General features: G+C 40.6%; 1 protein-coding gene across 3 annotated transcripts in view; it reads right to left on the bottom strand.

Moving 5' to 3' along the window:
* The window catches only part of dgkb (diacylglycerol kinase, beta), a 266,844-nt gene that overhangs the window by 73,991 nt on the left and 166,325 nt on the right, over positions 1–26,528 (bottom strand). For all 3 annotated transcript variants that reach the window (XM_061956152.1, XM_061956165.1, XM_061956159.1), the window contains one exon: positions 17,245–17,309. In XM_061956152.1, coding sequence (XP_061812136.1) covers positions 17,245–17,309 — 65 coding nt within the window. The remainder of the gene's footprint in view (positions 1–17,244; positions 17,310–26,528) is intronic.

The raw sequence follows: 26,528 nt of genomic DNA, 5'->3' as shown, positions 1-26,528 counted from the left end.
CAGAAACGTGTTATAAAGTATCCAGTAACAAATGTGTCCGTATTATTCAACTTACTGCATCATGAGCTTAACTTAATTAATTTGTGTGGCCACTAGATGTCACCAAAAACCCAATTACCACTCCACTTCAACTTAAAAACAGCATAAGTCCATTCCAGCCGGTTGATAATAGATAAGTTAGTGTTTCTCAGTTCTACCATTGTTCTTTGAGTAATTTCACTTAATAAAACCTTTTGTAACATTCCACACTATGAAAAAAGTACAGTGGAATTGATTTACAAACCCTTTTATTTGCAACCTTTTTTATTTATGAATATTTAGATGAATATGGCTCTGTGTGCGAATCGTGTCTTCATTCATTTATCTTGTGTCCTGCTGGCAGTCAATTTGTACTTGTTCTTATTGAAGAGATTGAGGAAGCCGGCTTTGTACCACAGCAAGTTTTTTAATTATGATGTGTGAGAGCAGACTTTTCTGGAAAAATATACCAAAGCGGACTTATTTTACAGCGGAGATGAAGACTACCTCTCGTTCAGCTGCGCCACTTCCAAATCGCACACACACCCTCCCTTCTCTCCCTCTGAGCAGCTCACAAGAGGACCTTTGCCGATAATGTACAATACTGTAAGTGAATTTTACTTTATAAAAATGTTTAATATTGTAGCAATATGGTTGTTTAAGATAATGATTTTTGTGATTTCTGATCATTTGTGATGGGCCCCAAAGGGTGCATGTGTTCGCAGAGCAGCGCATAGAAGACAGTTCAGCATGTCGTTGTTGTTTTAGCTTATTACTAAAAAGACATTTTATTCATCACCTCCTTGTTATGTTAGTTTGATATACGGTACTGTATAGCACATTGTATTGTGTTCAAGTGTACAAACCTTCATTAAATATGGACTTTTGTCGAGGGTGGAACCCATTATTCATATTTACATTGTTAATTATTGAGAAATATGCTTCACTATACAAACTTTTCGATTTACGAACTCCGTTCAAGAACCAATTAAGTTAGAAAAATCAAGGTTCTATTGTATGTATGAGTTGTGCAGAGATCGTATTAGTATCGGACAATATTTACGGCTCCAATATCAAAATCAAATCGGAAGTGGAAAAGCTGTGTCAGGACACCCCTAATAAGAACGCCGCCAATAGCTAAAATATGGGTTTCAGAGAACAGACTGAACAAATGCATGTCTAAATTTGTCACAATTTATGTCACAAACATTTATAGACTGTGGGTTTTTTTATATTTGAGGATGAATATGCCCATGGGTGTTCTCATTCATCAGGTTATTGTTATTTTCATGGCATTCAACTGATCAGTTGTCTGAGGGGACATTTAACCTCTCATCAGAGTAGTTTTCATCAGTTCATGCTCATAGACTGAGCTTGGACAGATCGAGTCTGAGCGCTTGGTGCCAAGGTCCTAACTATTTATCGTCTAACATGAGGAGGAGCGTATGCACAGGAAGGAATGATTTTGTTCTTTCGTGGTGTAAAAAAGAATGTGTCCATCCACAAATGTTAACCATAGAATCGAATCCTTCATACACTAAATCGAATCGCTTCGAATCGTTTTGTTTTATTCATGAATTGTTTTTTAATCCATGTATCGAGATGTGAATTAAATCGTCCATCACAAAGAGATTTACATCCCTACCTATTACAAAATGGGTTTTTCTGTTTGTTTTTTTAGCTCGGTAGACCGGGTTCTGGGTTCGAGTCCCCGGCGGGACAGAAAAAGTGTAAAATAAATATCTGCAGAAGTGAATTAGAATTAAATGGGCTCTCCCTCTGCTACACTATCAACATCTCACTATGTTGTTGTTGTTTTTTTTAAACTGTGTATTATTGTTGCTGCCAACTGACATATCAACCACGGAAACATTTTTTTTATGAATTGTTCAGGGCCTTTTGGGGAAGTTCGTAATTTGTATCCTGAGAATCGGAAAACTTTTTGGTTTAAGGGCAGCCGACCACCGCAGCGGCGGCGGCATCCACATGACACCTCAGATATAAGTGAGAGGAGACTGGTGTTAACCCAAAAAAATGTCCCTCAGATTCTTTTTTTTTTTAACGAGACAAAGCAACATAACGAGGAGACAAAAAGTATCTTCAAAGGCAATAACTCAACAGCACAAAAATAAACTTGGATATACTTTAAAGTAGTCTGTGTAAAGCTTGTATAGCAGTATGGATTTAAAGACCTCCAAAAATATATCAACACACTGGCATATAGTGGATAACACATTTGCGCCATACAAACTGTACACTGACTACTCTAAATTATATTCCCGTTTACATTCTATAGCAGGTATGTCTGGTGGTGCCGTTGTACACTCACTTGGATTATTTGTAACGTACACATCACACACGCTACGAAGTCATAGGTTTCTTTGTAATATATATTTTTTAAAGGGACGGTTCATAAAATATAAAGATTTACCAAATGTATTTACGTGCACTTCTCTGCGCTAAAACAAATGGGAAAACATGTACATATTGTTATTTATACAGTGCAGTAGGTAATTCCTTATGCTGTGATTTTACTGGTCCAGTACACATGACATCCATCCATCCATCTACAAAACCCAAAACCAGTGAAGTTGGCACGTTGTGTAAATGGTAAATAAAAACAGAATACAATGGGAAGCCGGCGGCGTTTCTGGGTGTTGTTGATAAATGGCTTTCGCTTTGAATAGTAGAGTTGTAACTTTTACTTACAGATGTAGCGACGAACTGTAGTTACTGACAGTGGTTTTCTGAAGTGTTACGGAGCCCATGTGGTGATATCCTTTACATACTGATGTCGCTTTTTGATGCAGTACCGCCTGAGGGATTGAAGGTCACGGGCATTCAATGGTGGTTTTCAGCCTTGCCGCTTTCGTGCAGTGATTTATCCAGATTCTCTGAACCTTTTGATGAAATTACGGACCGTAGATGGTGAAATCCCTAAATTCCTTGCAATAGCTTGTTGCTCGTTGAGAAATGTTCTTAAACTGTTCGACAATTTGCCCACGCAAACAACATGTTGCAGGCATCAAATTCCAAATGAGCTAATATTTGCAAACAATAAAGTTTACCAGTTCGAACGTTAAGTATGTTGTCTTTACAGTCTATTCAACTAAATTGTAGGTTGAAAAGGATTTGCAAATCAATATATTCTGTTTTTATTCTGATTTTCACAACGTGCCAACTTCATGTTTTTTTCATTTCTATTTTCTACCACTTGTCACTTTTGAAGTCGCGGGGGGTGCCGGAGCTAATGCACATGGTATAAGATGATACAAACCGATTCTCGCAATTTATTATTTGGTACAATAATTATAGTGGAACTTTTTCAAACACGTGGTGGATTAAAATGTATATACATATAAATTTTTATATACATACAAATATGTGTATGTACATATATATGTGTATGTATATATATGTGTATATATATGTATGTATATATACATATGTATATATACATATGTATATAGAATTATATATATATATATATATATATATATATATATATATATATATATATATATATATATATATATATATATATATATATATATAAAAGAGTTAGAGATGCTACTTCAGTAGAAGCATTTAAGACCCATCTTAAAACTCATTTGTATACTCTAGCCTTTAAATAGACCCCCATTTTAAAGTTAGTTAAAGTTAGAGTACCAATGATTGTCACACACACTAGGTGTGGTGAAATTTGTCCTCTGCATTTGACCCATCCCCTTGATCACCTCCTGGGAGGTGAGGGGAGCAGTGGGCAGCAGCGGTGCCGCGCCCGGGAATCATTTTTGGTGATTTAACCCCTAATTCCAACCCTTGATGCTGAGTGCCAAGCAGGGAGGTAATGGGTCCCATTTTTATAGTGCATGACTCGGTCGGGGTTTGAACTCACGACCTACCGATCTCAGGGCGGACACTCTAACCACTAGGCCACTGAGTAGGGTTTTAGACCAGTTGATCTGATCTGGTTATATATATATATATATATATATATATATATATATATATATATATATATATATATATATATATATATATATATATATATATAATTGCGATTCCGATCTGAATCAATTTTTTGTGCACCTCTAATGCTTTGAATATTTTGTAGTGTGGAATGTTAAAAAAGGTTTGATCCAGTCAAATAAGTCAAAATGAGAACAATGGTAAGTATGATAAACACTAAACTATGTATTATTATTATTCGTATGGATTGGATTTATGCTGATTTTGGTGACATTTTGTGGCCACAACATTAACTAATTTAAGGTCTTGACGCAGTAAGTTGAATAATGTGGGCCCATTTGTTACTGGATACCTTTTAATACACTTCTGCCTTGGATAATTTGTGTGTTATTTGATACTTGTTTATATTGGCAAATGTGCTGATTTAGACTGCAAACTTGTTAAAGTTGGACACTTATTACGTATGTCTAGCTTGTGTGCTATTGTGTGCTTAGCTGTAGTGTAGCTGCTTGCTCCAGTAGCCTATAGCCTAGCATGTTTACCTTTTGTAAATTACTTAACTAAAATACAAGAAAAAAAACAACCGTACTGGATGTCCAGCTTTGTGCAAGTAAACACGCTGCAGGACTGTTAGTATCGTAACGCTTACATCGGGCATTTCATATGTACACTCATGTAATCCAATACTAGTTTTTAGGCTAATATCGGATGGATCGAATATTGGATCGTTTCACCTCTAATTAAAAAATAAAAATAAAAACTTAACACTTCTACAGAATTTAGGAATTTGGGTCAAACTCTCTTTCGATGTGTACAATTGTAAAAATAGGACATTTCGTTGAAAATTCCTGTTGAAACTTACCAAGAACGACAAACAGTGGCACAAAACTGAAGCAGCGGTAGAACTTAATTCATTAATAACGGCATGGTAAAAAAGCCTGAGGGTCCAAACTTTACAAACCTGCCTATTTCTTTATTCTTCTGCCATCCTTCCTTTTCCCCCTCGGAGTCACAGATTAGTGCGTAATTACATGAGAGATCAGCAAAAAATGCTGCATGGGGGAATGTGTTTTAAAGAAAGCATAGTAGAGGACTTCTGGTGTTGAAGGGGGTGGGGGGGGAGACGAGGGCCTTCGTCACGGGCCGACTGATTGTCTGCTTTTAATCCTCGACCTCATTATCACCTCCAGGTCCGGCAGTGTCAGTAAATGAATCTATCTGCAGAGTGTCAAATCTTCACACCTTGGTCCTGGTAATCACCCCAAGGTGCAAATACAGAAGATGGATAGGACGCGACGAGCAAAGGAAGGCAGTGAGGGAGGGTGGGGAGGTGGGGGTTAGTCTTGTGCCTTTTTTACATTCCATCAACAAAATCTCCTCCGCTTATAATTACTGGGAGATGTTAGCCAATTAAAAATGATGAAATATTCAGTGTCTTTAAGGTCAATGTATAGATGTGACACTTATGGGACAAGCAGATTACTGTCAGCAGAATACACCAATATTTCTTATTTGGCCTTTAGTCCGTAATTAACTTGTGCTCAAGTAAGTTCATGCTCAATTTTGCAAACTGAAATTCCATGTAAATAACTTAAATTATTAGTTTTTCCAATGATATTTGCGCTATTTGCACTTTTTTTCCTACGCATTAGTTACTTGTTTGTTCTTTTGTATTTGTATTGACGATGGAGCATTCTGGTCTAATTCCAAAAATAGTGTGTTGTCAGTTTCCTGTTCTTATTTCTTTAACTATACAAATTTAAATCTTAACATTTGGAGACATATGATTTTTTATTTTTTTTAACAAAATATTTTCATCATGAAAACCCGTATCACAAGTCATCCATTAAAGGCCTACTTTCTTATTTAAACGGGGATAGCAGGTCCATTCTGTGTCATACTTGATCATTTCGCGATATTGCCATATTTTTGCTGAAAGGATTTAGTAGAGAACATCGACGATAAAGTTCGCAACTTTTGGTCGCTGATAAAAAAGCCTTGCCTGTACCGGAAGTAGCAGACAATATGCGCGTGACGTAACAGGTTGTGGAGCTCCTCACATCTGCACATTGTTTACAATCATGGCCACCAGCAGCGAGAGCGATTCGGACCGAAAAAGCGACGATTTCCCCATTAATTTGAGCGAGGATGAAAGATTCGTGGATGAGGAAAGTGAGAGTGAAGGACTAGAGGGCTGTGGGAGTGATTCAGATAAGGAAGATGCTGTGAGAGGCGGGTGGGACCTGATATTCAGCTGGGAATGACTAAAACAGTAAATAAACACAAGACATATATATACTCTATTAGCCACAACACAACCAGGCTTATATTTAATATGCCACAAATTAATCCCGCATAACAAACACCTCCCCCCTCCCGTCCATATAACCCGCCAATACAACTCAAACACCCGCACAACACACTCAATCCCACAGCCCAAAGTACCATTCAACTCCCCAAAGTTCATACAGCACATATATTTCCCCAAAGTCCCCAAAGTTACGTACGTGACATGCACATAGCGGCACGCACGTATGGGCAAGCGATCAAATGTTTGGAAGCCGCAGCTGCATGCGTACTCACGATACCGCGTCTGAGTATCCAACTCAAAGTCCTCCTGGTAAGAGTCTCTGTTGTCCCAGTTCTCCACAGGCCAATGGTAAAGCTTGACTGTCATCTTTCGGGAATGTAAACAATGAAACACCGGCTGTGTTACCCGGCACAACAGTCAGGGGGTGCATTCTACGGCGGGGGTGCGTTATCCGGCACAACACCTGCCGCAATACACCGCTTCCCACCTACAGCTTTCTTCTTTGCTGTCTCCATTGTTCATTGAACAAATTGCAAAAGATTCACCAACACAGATGTTCAGAATACTGTGGAATTTTGCGATGAAAACAGACGATTTAATAGCTGGCCACCATGCTGTCCCAAAATGCCCTCTACAATCCGTGACGTCACGCGCAGGCGTCATCATACCGAGACGTTTTCAGCAGGATATTTTGCGCAAAATTTAAAATTGCACTTTAGTAAGCTAACCCGGCCGTATTGGCATGTGTTGCAATGTTAAGATTTCATCATTGATATATAAACTATCAGACTGCGTGGTCGGTAGTAGTGGGTTTCAGTAGGCCTTTAAGAACTGCAGCATTATAAAATAATATATTGGTAATTAATGGGTGCGCCACAAAGCCGATATGAAAAACAAGATTGGTATTAAATCAGCTTGCATGTAAAATGCCTGATTGAATCGCTTCGATACAAGCCGCTCTGGAGCATGTTTATTTGTGCTAAAATGGACAGCCACTCAACATCAAATAGCCTTCCAATAAATACACAAGGTTGGTCTTTTCTTCTATTTTAGTCAAGTAATTTACAAAAGGTAAATATGAGCTAGCAGCGACACAAACACTAAGCACACAATAGCACACAAGCCAGACAAATGAATATGTTTCCTTAATTGAACAATAAAGCAGTCTACAACAGTACATTTGTAAATAAAAACAAGTATCAAATAATTATAGTCGACTGTTACTTACACGGACAGAGTATCCAAGGCAGAAGCGTATTATAAAGTATCCAGTAACAAATGTTTCCACATCTTTCAACTTACTAAAGCTTGAAAGGAAACTGCATTTTTTTTAAATTCTGTCTATCATTTACAATCGTTGAGTGAAACAAGCACACACAAGATTTTTTTTAATGCATTTTAACTTGTAAATAAATGTCAGCTAACAATGGAGCTAATAGGAGTCATAACGTCAAGTAAAACACCTCCATCCACGTTTTATATACACGCTGTAAGTATATATGTAATGTAGTACAAGGCACATTCATAATAACATGTAATATTTACACATTTTGCTCATTTTAAGCATACAGCGGCGTATTAATTTTACAGACGCATCACAACCTTTGCTATTACCTTCAACAAAAACAACAATGCTACTCATGGCAAACTCCATGAGAGACAAAAAAAGACTATTTTGGGAACAAGATACACAAACTATGAACATAATAAAACAATCACTTACTTTACAACGTCTGCTATGTTCTGTTCATATTTTGCCGTTTGGTTGAAGAATTAATCATAATTCTTACGCAGGTTGGTAAAGAAAAGGTGGGCGCAAACGAGCGTCTTTTTGTGTCTTTCTCGCCATATCCGGGTCTAAGTTGGCTGTCAACGTTGACCAACTTCCGGTTTATGTTCACAACCTTCTACAATCCAGGTGTGAGGCATGGTTTATACTCTACAATCAACTTTCACCAATTCAGAGTCGACACAGCAGCTCACCCGCTCAGTATAGCAGTATAAGCTAGTTAGCTAACCGTGATCACGGCATAGAGAAAGTACTTCCTCAGCCTTAGCGCTTATAATAACAATTTCGCTAATACTTGGTTAATACTCAGATCACGAAATGTAAATAGAGTATTGTTGGTTGGCGGTTTTTGGGTGTTTTTTTTAGAGGTAGTGTACTCCAATTAGCTGCATTCTTAGCCACCTCGTACTTGCCATATTTTATGAATTAGAATGCAAAAAACAATTGGTTTTTGTCTTACATAAGGATTGTGAATGATAGGCAAAATTCTCCCAAAAATGCAGTTCTCCTTTAACTTAATGAATTATTGTCATTAGAGATGTGTTAAAATGTAATATCGTAAATTATCGGTTTCGTTTTTTTTTAATTATCGGTATCGTTTTTTTTTTTGTTTTTTGTTTTTTTTAATCAAATCAACATAAAAAACACAAGATACACTTACAATTAGTGCACCAACCCAAAAAACCTCCCTCCCCCATTTACACTCATTCACACAAAGGGGTTGTTTCTTTCTGTTATTAATATTCTGGTTCCTACATTATATATCAATACAGTCTGCAAGGGATACAGTCCGTAAGCACACATGATTGTGCGTGCTGCTGGTCCACTAATAGTACTAACCTTTAACAGTTAATTTTACTCATTTTCATTAATTACTAGTTTCTATGTAACTGTTTTTATATTGTTTTACTTTCTTTTTTCCATCCTGTCAAGACTAGGACTTTGACGTGGTTTGTTCTCCCGTGGTGCAAATGAGTTGGACTGGTCACGGCATGAAGGTAAATACATAATTTAATAATAACACTCAAACGAACAAAAGGCGCGCTCAAGGCGGATGTACAAACTTGACTAATGAAAACAAAAGACTTGCACGGGGGCAAAAAACTATGAACAATTAAACAAAACACTAACTGTGGCATGAATCGAAACAAAACTTACTTGGCATGGACATGAAGTGCGCAGCGGAGGACAGAGTGTGACAGTGGGCATAAATGCGGGGATGTCGTCAGGACGAACAACAGAAAATGAAAAGCTTAAATAACACAGACATGATTAACGAAAACAGGTGCGTGACTCAAAACGTGAAACAGGTGCGTGACGTGACAGGTGAAAACTAATGGTTGCTATGGTGACCAGACAAGGGAGTGAAAAAGACAGAAACTAAACAAAACATGACTTAAAACAAAACATGATAATACAGACATGACAGAGCCCCTCCCTTAAGGACAGATACCAGATGTCCAAGAAAAAACTTAACAAAAGTCATGGGAGGGCGGGAGGGGGACATGGCGGTGGGTCGCCAGCCCAAGTGGCCCCGAATCCACTGAGGCAAAGTCAAGTGGCGGCGGCGAGTGGAACGCCGCTGCAGCAGGCGAGGCGGGCGCCCAGGGATTGGCCACATTCGTGGCCGACTGGGAGGTGGGCGCACTTGGCGTGGCGGGCGACCAGGTAGCGGCCATATCCGTAGCCGACGAGGAGGCAGGCGCGTCGTCAACTTGGCAGGCGTGGCAGCTCGGCGTGGCAAGGCAGCTCGGCGTGGCAAGTCAGGCGGCGAAGCTCGGCGTGACGCGTCCAGCGGCGAAGCTCGGCGTGACGCGTCCAGCGGCGAAGCTCGGCGTGACGCGTCCAGCGGCGAAGCTCGGCGTGGGTCTTGGTCTTGGTGTGGGTCTTGGCATGGCGGGTCTTGGTCTTGGTGTGGGTCTTGGTCTTGGTCTTGGTGTGGGTCTTGGTGTGGGTCTTGGTCTTGGCATGGCGAGTCTTGGTCTTGGCATGGCGAGTCTTGGTCTTGGCATGGCGAGTCTTGGTCTTGGCATGGCGAGTCTTGGTCTTGGCATGGCGAGTCTTGGTCTTGGCATGGCGAGTCTTGGTCTTGGCATGGCGTGTCTTGGTCTTGGCATGGCGTGTCTTGGTCTTGGCATGGCGTGTCTTGGTCTTGGCATGGCGGGTCTTGGTCTTGGCATGGCGGGTCTTGGTCTTGGTCTTGGCATGGCGGGTCTTGGTCTTGGTCTTGGCATGGCGGGTCTTGGTCTTGGTCTTGGCATGGCGGGTCTTGGTCTTGGTCTTGGCATGGCGGGTCTTGGTCTTGGTCTTGGCATGGCGGGTCTTGGTCTTGGTCTTGGCATGGCGGGTCTTGGTCTTGGTCTTGGCATGGCGGGTCTTGGTCTTGGTCTTGGCATGGCGGGTCTTGGTCTTGGTCTTGGCCTTGGCATGGCGGGTCTTGGTCTTGGTCTTGGCATGGCGGGTCTTGGTCTTGGTCTTGGCATGGCGGGTCTTGGTCTTGGTCTTGGCATGGCGGGTCTTGGCGTCGTGGAGCTGCGACTGGCGGCACTTGGCGTCGTGGAGCTGCGACTGGCGGCACTTGGCGTCGTGGAGCTGCGACTGGCGGCACTTGGCGTCGTGGAGCTGCGACTGGCGGCACTTGGCGTCGTGGAGCTGCGACTGGCGGCACTTGGCGTCGTGGAGCTGGTACCGGAGCTTGGCGTCGTGGAGCTGGTAGCGGAGCTTGGCGAGGAACTTGGCATGGTGGAGCTGGTGCGGCAACAGGTGCTAGCCTCGGTGCAGGTGGAGGTGGCCTAGCTGGGGGTTGCGGCTTGGCAGGTCGGAAGACTGGTGAGGGCGGTCGTGCTGGAGGCTGTGGCTTGACAGGTCGGAAGACTGGTGGTGGCGGCCGTGCTGGAGGCTGTGGTTTGGCATGGTGATGCCGAGCCACCCCACCAACACAGCTCCCGACCCCAGCCCCCCCCTCAAGGGGCGGATACCAGACGCGCTCCCTGCGGTCTGGAACTCTCTCTAGGGGTGGGCGGAGGGAGGTCTGGAGGAGGGCTGAAATTTCCCCTTTAAGTTGTCCACAATGTCTTTTTTTTTTATCCCCCACCTGGGGTTGTGTGGGCGGAAAAAAAGAAAAAAATTGTGACGGGGGCGGGACTTGAGTCTTGGGGGGCGGGGCATGAGTCTTGGGGGGCGGGGCATGAAATTTGGGACGTGGCTTGGACTGATTAGACCTAATCTCTAAAAACATGTTTTGATAATGTTTTATCAAAGTCATGCCATTAGTGTCTTTTGTTGGAGGCGGGTGTTCAAAAGAAAAAGAGTTAAAAAAAAAATCCTGGGCTGTGATGTCATCCTGGGGAATATCAGACTGTTGCTTGCTTCCGCCCGGAGGGGGCGGGGCTTGTGGGAGCGGCGTGTCCCGCTGGCTCGCGGAAGTCCTTCCTGGCGTCCCTCGCCTTTGGCGGCGCTTCCGTGGCTGGGATGACGCGCCAACGTCCCCGGGCCAAACGGAGCTGATCGGCACCAGTTTGCCGGTCGGACCCCACATGAGATCCTTGCGCTCCTTGGGGGAATAGCGGAGCGTCTCAGCTTCCATGGCGCGCAGGACCTCCCACGTTCCTTCGTCCAATCTTGCGGGAGAACTTTTCAGCTGACGACATCTGTCAAGACTAGGACTTTGACGTGGTTTGTTCTCCCGTGGTGCAAATGAGTTGGACTGGTCACGGCATGAAGGTAAATACATAATTTAATAATAACACTCAAACGAACAAAAGGCGCGCTCAAGGCGGATGTACAAACTTGACTAATGAAAACAAAAGACTTGCACGGGGGCAAAAAACTATGAACAATTAAACAAAACACTAACTGTGGCATGAATCGAAACAAAACTTACTTGGCATGGACATGAAGTGCGCAGCGGAGGACAGAGTGTGACAGTGGGCATAAATGCGGGGATGTCGTCAGGACGAACAACAGAAAATGAAAAGCTTAAATAACACAGACATGATTAACGAAAACAGGTGCGTGACTCAAAACGTGAAACAGGTGCGTGACGTGACAGGTGAAAACTAATGGTTGCTATGGTGACCAGACAAGGGAGTGAAAAAGACAGAAACTAAACAAAACATGACTTAAAACAAAACATGATAATACAGACATGACACATCCATCCATTTTCTACCGCTTATTCCCTTCGGGGTCGCGGGGGGCACTGGAGCCTATCTCAGCTACAATCGGGCTTTTTTATTCAAGAAAATGTTTTTAATTTATTTATCTTATTTTATTAATTTTTTTAAAAAGTACCTTATCTTCACCATACCTGGTTGTCCAAATTAGGCATAATAATGTGTTAATTCCACGACTGCATATATCGGTTGATATCGGTATCGGTAATTAAAGAGTTGGACAGTATCGGAATATCGGATATCGGCAAAAAGCCATTATCGGACATCCCTAATTGTCATCATTAGGTGTCACTTAAAAACAAATACCACTCCACTTCAACTTAAAGAAAGCCTAAGTCCATTTCAGTTCCATCCATCCATTTTCTACCGCTTGTCCCTTTCGAGTTGGTTAATGATAAATAGATTAGTGTTTTTCATACCTACCATTGTTCTCTGTTTGATACATTTTACTTGATCAAACCTTTTCCAACATTCCACACTACAAAATAAAAGTTTATATGATTCCTGCTGATATTGTATTGGATCTATATCAGTATCGGCCAATACTCAAGGTTCCAATATTTGTATTGTTTCGGAAGTAAAAAAAAGTTGTATCGGGACAATCCTATTTTTATATACTCTGTATATTATAACAATTAACAAAAAAATAATTCTGAAAAAGTCAACAAATGCGTGCATATTTCAAGTTTTGTTATAATAAAATGGGGGAAAAAATGCATTTTGCGCTTTTGTCCATGTCCACTCCCTGCGTGGGCACCTGCAGCTTTAACCTAACGATGAGTATCTTTTACTTGCAGTGGTCACGAGCCCCCTGGACAAATCCAACAAAAACCTCAGCTACCTTGTGAAACTATTATCATGCATTATTGAAGTGGCAAAGGATAGTGTGTAATAGAGAGATCCTAAACCCATTCCCCCTCCTGAATTATTAAACAGATTCAAATAACAGACAGAATAATTTTCTTAAAATACCTCAATCATTTTTCACAAAAGCCTAAAATGGTGTGAGACAACATGGATGTATTGACTGGAGGTTGACGGGCAAATAAAGTGCAGAAAAATGTGGTGGTTACAATTCTGGAGGAATGATGGCCTTTCCTCCTTGCAGCATCCGAGAGGCCGGCTGGATAAATGTTGCACCAGCCGCAGCCTAGCATATGCTAACGAGTACAAAATGGGATTATTAGGAGGCGGCGTGTCATCGCCCTGACTGATCCGCCATGTCAAACTAGCCAAACGAATTCAATTAGGGCCGCAATTACTCCCTTGCGCTAGTGGAGACGTATCGGGAGACGTTAAATATTGATGGAAACATACTGGAGATGCCACATTTGTTCATCAGCGAAAGGTGAAACACATCTACTGCAGCTATGCACGAGGCGCGTCCATTCGTCATTAGGGGCACGCTAAACAGTCTGTCGCCACGCACACACAAACCGCCGGCTTAATTAGACGGGGCTTTTTAAAAACCTTGGAACAGGGGTGTCAAACTTGTTTTTATTGAGGGCCACGTCGCAATTATGGCTCAGAGGGCCACCTAAAATAGTCAATATAAGACTATTAATGTATGATAGCCTGGTAAAATAAAAAAAATGTGGCGGGCCAGATAAAAAGATGTGGTGGGCGATGTTTCATAATGTGGCGGGGTACATAAAATAACATGTCGGAACACAAAATGGCATGGAGGGCCATGTAAATGATGCGGCGGGCCACAGAGAATAATGTGGCAGGCAACATAAAATGATATGGCATGCCAACATGAATTAGATGTGAGCCAGGTAAAATGAAATGGCAAAACACATAAAATGTTGTGGCGGGCCACTTAGAATAATGTGGCAGACAACATAAAATTATGTGGCAGGCCACAATAAATAATGTAGCAGGCTAGGTAAAATGACATGGCGGAACACATAAAATAGTGTGGCGGGCCACAAAAAACGATGTGGCAAACCAGATAAAATGACATGGCAAAACACATAAAATGTTGTGGCGGGCCACTTAGAATAATGTGGCAGACAACATAAAATGATGTGGCAGGCCACAATAAATTATGTAGGAGGCTAGGTAAAATGATATGGCGGAACACATAAAATAGTGTGGTGGGCCACAAAAATGAGGTGGCAAACCAGATAAAATCACATGGCGAAACACATCAAATGGTGTGGTGAACCACTTAAAATTATGTGGCAGACAACATAAAATGATGTGGCAGGCCACAATAAATTATGTAGGAGGCTAGGTAAAATGACATGGCGGAACACATAAAATAGTGTGGTGGGCCACAAAAATTATGTGGCAAACCACATAAAATCACATGGTTCACATCAAATGGTGTGTTGAACCACTTAAAATTATGTGGCAGGAAACATAAAATTATATGGCGGGCCAAAATGAATTACATGTGAGCCAGATAAAATGACATGGCAAAACACATAAAATGTTGTGGCGGGCCACTTAGAATAATGTGGCAGACAACATAAAATTATGTGGCAGGCCATGATAAATGATGTAGCAGGCTAGGTAAAATGACATGGCGGAACACATAAAATAGTGTGGCGGGCCACAAAAAATGATGTGGCAAACCAGATAAAATCACATGGCGGAACATATCAAATGGTGTGGTGAACCACTTAGAATAATGTGGCAGACAACATAAAATTATATGGCGGGCCAACATGAATTACATGTGAGCCAGATAAAATGATATGGCAAAACACATAAAATGTTGTGGCGGGCCCCTTAGAATAATGTGGCAGACAACATAAAATTATGTGGCAGGCCACAATAAATTATGTAGCAGGCTAGGTAAAATGACATGGCGGAACACATAAAATAGTGTGGCGGGCCACAAAAAATGATGTGGCAAACCAGATAAAATCACATGGCGGAACACATCAAATGGTGTGGTGAACCACTTAAAATTATGTGGCAGGCAACATAAAATGATATGGCGGGCCAACATGAATTACATGTGAGCCAAATAAAATGATATGGCAAAACACATAAAATGTCGTGGCGGGCCACTCAAAATAATGTGGCAGGCAACATAAAATTATATGGCATGCCAACATGAATTACATGTGAGCAAGATAAAATGACATAGCAAAACACATAAAATGTTGTTGCGGGCCCCTTAGAATAATGTGGCAGACAACATAAAATTATGTGGCAGGCCACAATAAATGATGTAGCAGGCTAGGTAAAATGACATGGCGGAACACATAAAATAGTGTGGCGGGCCACAAAAAACGATGTGGCAAACCAGATAAAATCACATGGCGGAACACTTCAAATGGTGTGGTGAACCCCTTAAAATTATGTGGCAGGCATCATAAAATGATATGGCGGGCCAACATGAATTACATGTGAGCCAAATAAAATGATATGGCAAAACACATAAAATGTCGTGGCGGGCCACTCAAAATAACGTGGCAGGCAAGATAAAATTATATGGCATGCCAACATGAATTACATGTGAGCCAGATAAAATGAAATGGCAAAACACATAAAATGTCCTGGCGGGCCACATAGAATAATGTGGCAGACAACATAAAATTATGTGGCAGGCCACAATAAATGATGTAGCAGGCTAGGTAAAATGACATGGCGGAACACATAAAATAGTGTGGCGGGCCACAAAAATGCTGTGGCAAACCAGATAAAATCACATGGCGGAACACTTCAAATGGTGTGTTGAACCACTTAAAATTATGTGGCAGGCAACATAAAATTATATGGCGGGCCAACATGAATTACATGTGAGCCAGATAAAATGAAATGGCAAAACACACAAAAAGTTGTGGCGGGCCGCTTAGAATAATGTGGTAGACAACATTAAATTATGTGGCAGGCCACATTAAATGAAGTAGCAGGCTATGTAAAATGACATAGTGTGGCGGGCCACAAAAATTATGTGGCAAACCACATAAAATCACATGGCGGAACACATCAAATGGTGTGTTGAACCACTTAAAATTATGTGGCAGGCAACATAAAATGATATGGCGGGCCAACATGAATTACATGTGAGCCAGATAAAATGACATGGCAAAACACATAAAATGTTGTGGCGGGCCACTTAGAATAATGTGGCAAACAACATAAAATTATGTGGCAGGCCACAATAAATTATGTAGCAGGCTAGGTAAAATGACATGTGCGATAAATTACATGGCGTGACATTATAGATTATGTGGCAGGTCAGGTAAAATGACATGGTGGAACACAAAATGGTGTGGCTGGCCACTTAGAATAATGTGGCAGACAACCTACAATTATGTGGCAGGCTAGGTTAAATGACATTGCCGTGTTACATTAAATGACATTAAAAGGCGTGGGGGGCCAATTAGAATAATGTGGCAGACAACATAAAATGATATGGCGGGCCACAATAAATGATGTGGCGGGCTAGGTAAAATAATATCGCGGAACACATAATTTTTTTTTACAAGAATCAATTTAAAAAAAAAAGTTTTTAGGCCATCTCCATGCAACCGAAATAAGTATTTCTAACCTGTAACCAGTTTTGAAACAGTTTTATTATAACTATTATATCAAATATTACATCGCAAAAATCAGTTTGAATCAAGAATCGATTCTGAATGAAATCGTCACTACAGCAATCGGAATCGGATCAAATCATTAGGTGCCCAAATATTCACACCCCTTATAAAATGGCATGGCAGGCCACATAAAAGGGTGTGGCGGGCCAGATCAGATTTGACACCTGTGCCTTAGAACACAAAGAGAAAAATGTAGTTCAGCTTTGTAGCAACATTAACACCAACTACAGAAAGTTGTTCTCAGTCATCCATCAATCTTTTCAGCAAGACATTTTGGGCAATTTTACTGCGTGCCAACAACTACAAAGGCCCTTTCCTGTTCTGTGTAAAATTAAATCAGACATCAGCATGGTGGTTGAGTGAACGTGGAAGAAAAGAGTGTTTTTTGGTGTGCAGTGTAAAAGGAAGAAAACATACCTGCTGTTAAATTTCTCCGGATGCTTCTCCCTCATGACGTGGAAACGATGTGCGATGGAAGCATCCTGAAAGAAGCAAAAAAGGGGAAGTGACGTCATTTGCTGAGCTCAAATAAAACTAGTGGACCAGATCAGTGAGTTGTGTGAGGAGAGCATTGATTTCTATGTCGCTCTAAGTAAGTAAGTAAATCTTATTTATTAAGCGCTTTTTACAGATAGAAATCACAAAGCGCTGTACAAAACATAGGTGTATTAAACAACAATTACATTAAAACTAGAGATGCCGATAAATGCTTTAAAATGTTATATCGGAAATTATCGGTATATTTCAAAAAGTAAAATTAATGACTTTTTAAAACGCCGCTGTACGGAGCGGTACATATCCGGTAAAACACGGGCGTAGGGGGAAGTACAGAGCAGATGCGTCTCCCAGTCAGCAGCCCCTCCTGTCTTCCACACACAACACAGGAATTGACGACTGCAGCATGAGAGGTTTACTGCCGACGCTTGATGACCTCATCAAACCGCCGCGAGCGGAGCATAACAACAACAAGAGTGTGTTGTTGCTGGTGCTGTAGCCGTGGCTAACAAGCGATCTCGCTCGGTGACTGACTAACGACACCAGGTCTATGGTTTGGGATTATTTTAAAGTGTGTCTGACGGATAAAAAACTGGCAATTTGCAATGACTGCAACAAGTTGGTTATGCGAGGAGGAACCAAGACGTCTTCCTTTAATACGAGCAAGTTGATCTCCCACCTCTTCAAGAATCATAAGGAGATACACGATGAATACAAGCGGAAGATGGATGAAAAGCAAACACCGAAAAAAAGTAGTACCACACAGTTATCGCTTAAAGACTCCGCCGAGAAAAAACAAAAATACAACAAAAACCCCGCTCCTCCAACCCCGCCCGCCTCAACCGGCGCACGGAGGGGGTGGGGGGTTTGGTGGTAGCGGGGGACAGGGGACGGGGGGGGGGGGGGGGGGGGGGGTTGTGTATATTGCAGCCAGGAAGAGTTAGGGCTGCATGGGATTCTGGGTATTTGTTTTGTTGTGTTTATGTTGTGTTACGGTGCGGATATTCTCCCGAAATGTGTTTGTCATTCTTGTTTGGTGTGGATTCACAGTGTGGCGCATATTTCTAACAGTGTTAAAGTTATTTATTCTGGCACCGTCAGTGTAACCTGTATCGCTGTTGGCCAAGTATGCTTGCATTCACGTGAGTGTACGTACAGAAGCCGCACATATCTTGTGACTGGGCCGGCACGTCGTTAGAATGGATAAAAAGCGGACGTGACGATAGCTCGTTAGAGTACGTTAAAGGCAGTGCCTTTAAAGCACGCCCCCAAGACTGTGGTCCGGGTGGACTACGAGGTATAATGACTGATGAACAACCTCGTTGGATAATGAAGGTTGCCTCAGCTCAAAGCCTGAGCCCCGACATTAATGAACTAGCATCCAAGAAAAGATGGCAGGTAACTGGCTTGGGCACATCAGATTAGATCAGTGTGTTGCAAACTGAGCAGTTTAAAGTCCTGAATGGTTGGTTTATTCATTGTTATTTTATTTTCTAATTTATTCGCCTGTGGAAAAAGTTAATGTTGATATTTACCTCAGAAGGCTGCACATAGAAAAGAGGCATTACATTTGTAATTAAATTGTATTTGATATGCCATTGATATTTTTTAATTATTATTATTATTATTTGAAACTCGATTTTGCATGTCACTATAAAGTTATATAAGCCTTGCTTGTTCAATATTCAATGCAAAACTTGTTTGGGTCCCTGTTAAAAGGTTAATTTGTTCAAACTTGGCCCGCGGTTTTGTTCAGTTTAAAATTTTGGCCCACTCTGTATTTGAGTTTGACACCCCTGCGTTACATGGTAAAGTTGTGAATGTATTTCACAATAAAAGTTTCATGACGGTGACAGTTTGACCCTGGGATAGATTAATTCCATTATTTCCTGAGGAAAAGTTTTTTATGAAGACCTGTATGTAGAACTTTTGAGCTCCCATATCAATTGTTTCATACTACTACTTGCTATAAGCATCCTAATGTAATATACCACATTATTGGAGCAATGTGTTATTCTTGAATTGAAACTATTAGCTACTCGTTCTGGTATTTTGGAAAGTCACAAGTGCAGTTACACCTTCACGTCACATCAAGAGCTGAGAGAAAGAGGAGGAGTCGGAGGGAGGACGGGGATGTAGGAGCGTTATTGACAGGACCCCTGATGGGGGCAACATCGTCTCCTCTGCTCACTGGCTAATTAACTAAACACACATCGCCCAACCAAGCTCCAGGATATTGCAGACGCCGTGGCAACCACCTCTTTGCCTTTCTCGCTCGACATCCTCACTTTTGACCGCGCTCTCTCGCAGGCCTCCTGTGCAGAAGCAGCAGCTAAGTTTGACTCGCAGCAAAACGCAAGCCAAAAGTGTGAAATTTAACAAAAATCGTTTTTTTTTTTAATGCAGCACATGTTAGCGAGGTGTAGGTGACAGAGACACTTCACTGGTAAATTTACCCCTCCGTCTGCTTGGACAATTTGAGCAGTTAAACTTTGCGGGAAAGTTCACGCACGTAAAATATATGAAGCTTTAAGTGTTTGGTTATGTAAAGAAACAATTCAAACCATATTTTGAATGCATTTATTCCGCATATAAATACATAACCCAAAACCAGTGAAGTTGGCATGTTGTGTAAATCGTAAATAAAAACAGAATACAATGATTTGCAAATCCTTTTCAACTTATATTCAATTGAATAGACTGCAAAGACAAGATATTTAATGTTCGAACTGAGAAACTTTATTTTTTTTTGCAAATAATCATGAACTTAGAATTTAATGGCAGGAACAGGCCTTTTTTACCACAGTGTTACATGGCCTTTCCTTTTAAGAACACTCAGTAAACGTTTGGGAACTGAGGAGACACATTTTTTAAGCTTCTCAGGTGGAATTCTTTCCCATTCTTGCTTGATGTACAGCTTAAGTTGTTCAACAGTCCGGGATCTCCGTTGTCATATTTTACGCTTCATAATGCGCCACACTATTTCAATGGGAGACGGGTCTGGACTACAGGCAGGCCAGTCTAGTACTTGCACTCTTTTACTATGAAGCCATGTTGTTGTAACACGTGGCTTGGAATTTTCTTGCTGGAATAAGCAGGGGCGTCCATAATAATGTTGCTTGGATGGCAACATATGTTGCTCCAAAATCTGTATGTACCTTTCAGCATTAATGGTGCCTTCACAGATGTGTAAGTTACCCATGTCTTGGGCACTAATACACCCCCATACCATCACAGATGCTGGCTTTTGAACTTTGCGCCCAAAACAATCTGTTGGTTCTTTTCCTCTTTGTTCCGGAGGACACGACATCCACAGTTTCCAAAAACAATTTGAAATTGTGGACTCGTCAGACCACAGAACACTTTTACACTTTGCATCATTCCATCTTAGATGAGCTCGGGCCCAGCGAAGCCGGAGGCGTTTCTGGGTGTTGTTGATAAATGGCTTTGGCTTTGCATAGTAAAGTTTTAACTTGCACTTCAGATGTAGCGACAAACTGTAATTACTAACAGTGGTTTTCTGAAGTGTTCCTGAGCCCGTGTAGTGATATCCTTTACATACTGATGTCGCTTTTTGATGCAGTACTGCCTGAGGGATCGAAGGTCACGGGCTTATCCTCTTACGTGCAGTGATTTCTCCAGATTCTCTGAACCTTTTGATGATATTACGGACCGTAGATGGTGAAATCCCTAAATTCCTTGCAATAGCTCGTTGAGAAATGTTCTTAAATTGTTCAACAATTTGCTCACGCATTTGTTCACAAAGTGGTGACTCTCGCCCCATCCTTGTTTGTGAATGACTGAGCGTTTCATGGAAGCCGCTTTTATACCCAATCATGGCACCCACCCATTCCCAATTAGCCTGTTCATCTGTAGGATGTTCCAAATAAGTGTTTGATGAGCATTCCTCAACTTTCTTAGTCTTTTTTACCACTTGTGCCAGCTTTTTTGAAACATATTGCAGGCGTCAAATTCCAAATGAGCTAATATTTGCCAAAAATAACAAAAGTTTTCCAGGTCGAACGTTAAGTAACTTGTCTTTACAGTCTATTCAATTGAATATAGGTTAAAAAGAATTAGCAAATCACTGTGTTCTGTTTTTATTTACGATTTACACAACATGCCAACTTCACTGGTTTTGGGGTTTGTAAGTATGGATTGTTTTAATGTAGCCAAGTAAAAAAGTGATTTATAATATTGTATATTTTTTGTTTGTGTGTCAACAATCTCAAAGCCTGTTTTTGTTTTGGCAAAAATATGTATGTATATATTTTGTGTTCTGTCCGGTTGTTGCAAGGGGGACAAACAGGCCCGCAAACAGGTTTTACCCGGCCCGCGAGATGAGTTTGCTAAGTATAAAAATGAGCTGAGATTGTTGAATGAAAGAAACTGCTGTTCTAAATGTGTCCACTGGATGTCGCAATGGCAATTTTTTTGTATCCCCTGCCGAAAGAGGGTGGGGAGCTATGTGCCGTGTTAAGATAGAGGCAACACTTGCGTTTGGACTTTGGACACTACGTACTTATGCTGCTTATTAGTGATAGTGTACAAAGTGTGCATTGTTACCTTCATGCCTTAATGTTGTTGGTAATGGCGACACATTTTCTGGGCGCACATTAATATGCTAAAATAATAGGTATCCCCTTCTAACTTCATGTGTGATTCATGAAATGGGTCCAAATGCACTAGTTTTGTTGTAGAATTAACCGCATGATGTTAGTACCGTATTTTTCGGAGTATAAGTCGCACCGGAGTATAAGTCGCACCTGCTGAAAATGCATAATAAAGAAGGAAAAAAACTATATAAGTCGCACTGGAGTATAAGTTGCATTTTTGGGGGAAATTTATTTGATAAAACCCAACACCAAGAATAGACATTTGAAAGGCAATGTAAAATAATTAAAGAATAGTGAACAACAGGCTGAATAAGTGTACGTTATATGACGCATAAATAACCAACTGAGAACGTGCCTGGTAAGTTTACGTAACATATTATGGTATGAGTCATTCAAATAACTATAACATATAGAACATGCTATACGTTTACCAAACAATCGGTCACTCCTAATCGCTAAATCCGATGAAATCTTATACGTCGAGTCCCTTACGTGAATGAGCTAAATAATAGTATTTGATATTTTACGGTAATGTGTTAATAATTCCACACATAAGTCGCTCATGAGTATAAGTCGCACCCCCGGCCAAGCTATGAAAAAAACTGTGACTTATAGTCCGAAAAATACGGTACATAATTTGAGGAAAATTAGTAAATTACGATAATAATATCCTGTAATTTGATTTTGTTGTTATTATACATTTAATCTTCCCATAAATTAAAAATTAACAATGGGAGCATTTTAAAACTCAACCAGACTCAATTTCACTTACATGACTGATGAACATTATCACAGCATATATTTAGAAAGTATAATTAAGGACAAAATGAAGCTAGAATACTATTAAACTGTAAAAAAAACATTATGATTTGTACATTTTCAGAATGTGCTTGCTCTATTTGTACCAAAGAAAACAAGAAGTTGCCTTTAATTTTTAAGTTATCATGCCATGATTTTACCAGTCCGGCCCACTTGGGAATAGATTTTCCTCCATGTGGCCCCTGAGTTAAAAGTAGTTTGACACCCCTAATTTAAGAGATGTGTGTTGTTTCAGGGAATGTGTATTCATTATTTGTGTGTTTCATTTCCTCGGTTCTGATGGCATGGTTGAGACAGGTAAAAGACGTGTTCAAAACAAATGACTGTTAAAAAGCAAGAATCTTTAAAGAAAGTCGAGGGGAGTAAGGTAAGTAATATTGAAAATCCAAATTGGGGCGCAAACAAAATCTTGATTAGGGCCACAAAAAGCCTAGGAAGTGTGAAGTATTTACTGTGTGAATAATTAAGGAGCGTTTGTTATGAAGTTTGCACAATGAAATTTCCTTTAATTCACACTTCTAAAATGCTGGCAAGGCTTTAGTGGAAAATTCGGCTGACCTCAGCAAAGTCGTCCGACTCTGTGAATATTTTGAGGAAGACAGAAAGCAAGTTGCCGCAAACTTTTTTTTTCCTTCAGCTTGTTCCTCTCCCCCCTCCCTCTGCTGGTTTGATCCACCCCGTTTTTGAGTGGCACGATTGAAAAAAGGAACACAAGGAGGACCCCCTGCTATCTTACTGAGCACAAACTTAGCAGAAACCCCCCCCAAAAAAATCAATGGCTCTTTTTCTTGATGTCTCCAGAAGAAGACCAAACGAATTGTTGGCGATCCCCGCAGACTCACCTCACGCTTTTAGCGCCAGTCAGAGAGCCGAGATGACGGCTGTTCTGAGAGAGTGCAACTCGTTTCTCTCACAAACAGGACAAGGGCGGCTGACACGGGAGCCCAAAGTGAGGAGGGAGTTGTCTCCTGTCTACTTTGGACTTTGGAACGTCAAACCTGTGACTGAAGGAGGTCAAGGTGCTCGACCTGTACTCTCGGAGGAAAACTTTGCCAACTTTCAAGTAAAGTCAATTTGACTCAAATGGCGCTGATTCCATTCGGTGGCCTTGTTGTTAAGCATGTCAGCCCGAGATCCGAGTTTCAGTGTGGTTTGCATGTTCTCCCCGTGCATTCTTGGGTTTTTCTTCCCGTATTTCAGCTTCCAATAAGCATGCATGTTAGGCTATTTGGAATACAGTGATACCTCAAACTACCAGTAATTTGAGATATGTATCTCGGATTTTGGTTATGCTTTAAACGGGACCTAAAACCCGAAAATTTGAAATCAAACTGTGAAAGCACGGCGGAGATATTTATAAAACAATCTTGCCTTCCTTCCTACTTCAGGGAAAACGAGCCGTTTGGAATTAGATAGATAAATAGATAGTACTTTATTGATTCCTTCAGGAGAGTTCCCTCAGGAAAATTTAAATTAGCCCCGTTGGTGACGTTAGCGCACAGGTGTCACACTCAACGCCCAGGGTCCAGATCTGGCCCGCCACTTCATTTTATTTGGCCCTCAAAAGCCTGGATATAATGTGTCGATAAAGCATTTTTTTTTCTTACTGAAAATATTAATTCTTTCCATTTTTAAAACTACTTTTTAAACTTAAATATAATCTATGCTGTGGAACTTTGCAGATCGATATCCTTTAGAGGACGGAACGACCTAAGCTAAGGATATATATATATATATATATATCTGTGTGTGTATGTATATATATATATATATATATATATATATATATATATATATATATATATATTTACATATATATATACATATATATATTTACATATATATATTTACATATATATATACATATATATATATTTATATATATATATATATATATATATATATATATATATATATATATATATATATATATATATATATATATATATACTGTACATACATATACACACAGATATATATCTATCCTTAGCTTAAATGTTCTCAATAAGGAGGCAGGTACCCATTTCAGTGGAATGCTTGGATCTGAAACCAAACTGCATGGCATGGAGAGAGGGGGAGCTGCTGTTTAAGTGATGATGCTTAGTGTTTCACTTAAGCTGTATCTGTTTAGCACACAGCTTCTAAAACTTGTTACTCATCCTCCCTATATTTGGGCTCAAAAATATAAGTTTCCGAAACATAGTTTGTACCAAAGTAGTCTTTGTATGTATATATATATATATATATATATATATATATATATATATATATATATATATACACACATGGTCGCGATCAAAAGTTTGCATACACTTGTGAAGAACATAATGTCATGGCTATCTTGAGTTTCCAATACTTTCTGCAACTCTTATTTTTTTTGTGATAAGAGATACTTGTTGGTGACAAAAAAACATTGATGAAGTTTGGTTCTTTTATGAATTTATTATGGGTCTACTGAAAATGTGACCAAATTTGCTGGGTCAAAAGTATACAAACAGCAATGTTAATATTTGGTTACATGTCCTTTGGCGAGTTTCACTGCAATAAAGCGCTTTTGGTAGTCATCCACAAGCTTCTGACAAGTTTCTGGTTGAATTTTTGACCACTCCTCTTGACAAAATTGGTGCAGTTCAGCTAAATTTGTTGGTTTTCTGACATGGACTTGTTTCTTCAGCATTGTCCACACGTTTTAAGTCAAGACTTTGGGAAGGCCATTCTAAAACCTTCATTCTAGCCTGATTTAGCCATTCCTTTACCACTTTTGACGTGTGTTTTGGGTCATTGTCCTGTTGGAACACCCAACTGCGACCAAGACCCAACCTCAGGGCTGATGATTTTAGGTTGTCCTGAAGAGTTTGGAGGTAATCCTCCTTTTTCATTGTCCCATTTAAAGCACCAGTTCCATTGGCAGCAAAACAGGCCCAGAGCATAATACTGCCACCACCATGCTTGACGGTATGCATGGTGTTCCTGGGATTAAAGGCCTCACCTCTTCTCCTCCAAACATATTGATGGGTATTGTGACCAAACAGCAAAATATTTGCTTCATCTGACCACATAACTTTCCTCCAGAAAGTCTTATCTTTGTCCATGTGATGTCAGACGTGGTGTCCTCTGGACCAAAGAAGAAAAGAACCATCAGGATTGTTATAGGCGCAAAGCTCAAAAGCCATACATCTAACTGCCATACAGCTAATTAGTGCCCATGGCATGGGTAACTTACACATCTGTGAAGGCATCATTAATGCTGAAAGGTACATACAGGTTTTGGAGCAACATTTGTTGCTGCTTATTTCAGCAAGAAAATGCCAAGCCACGTGTTACAACAGCGTGGCTTCATAGTAAAAGAGTGCGGGTACTAGACTGGCCTGCTTGCAGTACAGACCTGTCTCCCATTGAAAATGTGTGGCGCAATATGAAGCCTAAAATACCACAACGGAGATCCCGGACTGTTGAACAACTTAAGCTGTACATCAGGCAAGAATGGAAAATAATTCCACCTGAAAAGCTTAAAACATCGGTCTCCTCAATTCCCACACTTTTAACGAGTGTTGTTAAAAGGAAAGTCCATGTAACACAGTGGTAAAAATGCCCGTGCGCCAACTTTTTGGCAATGTGTTGCTGCCATAAAATTTTAAGATAATGATTATTTGCAAAAAAAAATTAGTTTCTCAGTTTCAACATTGAATATATTGTCTTTGCAGTCTATTCAATTGAATATAAGTTGAAAAGGATTTGCAAATCATTGGATTCAGTTTTTATTTTCGATTT

The sequence above is a fragment of the Nerophis lumbriciformis genome, linkage group LG04 (assembly GCF_033978685.3).
Source record: "Nerophis lumbriciformis linkage group LG04, RoL_Nlum_v2.1, whole genome shotgun sequence".
In the NCBI taxonomy this organism is placed as follows: domain Eukaryota; kingdom Metazoa; phylum Chordata; class Actinopteri; order Syngnathiformes; family Syngnathidae; genus Nerophis; species Nerophis lumbriciformis.
Note: the sequence above shows the minus strand (reverse complement) of the source record. Positions and strands in the feature narration are given on the sequence as shown.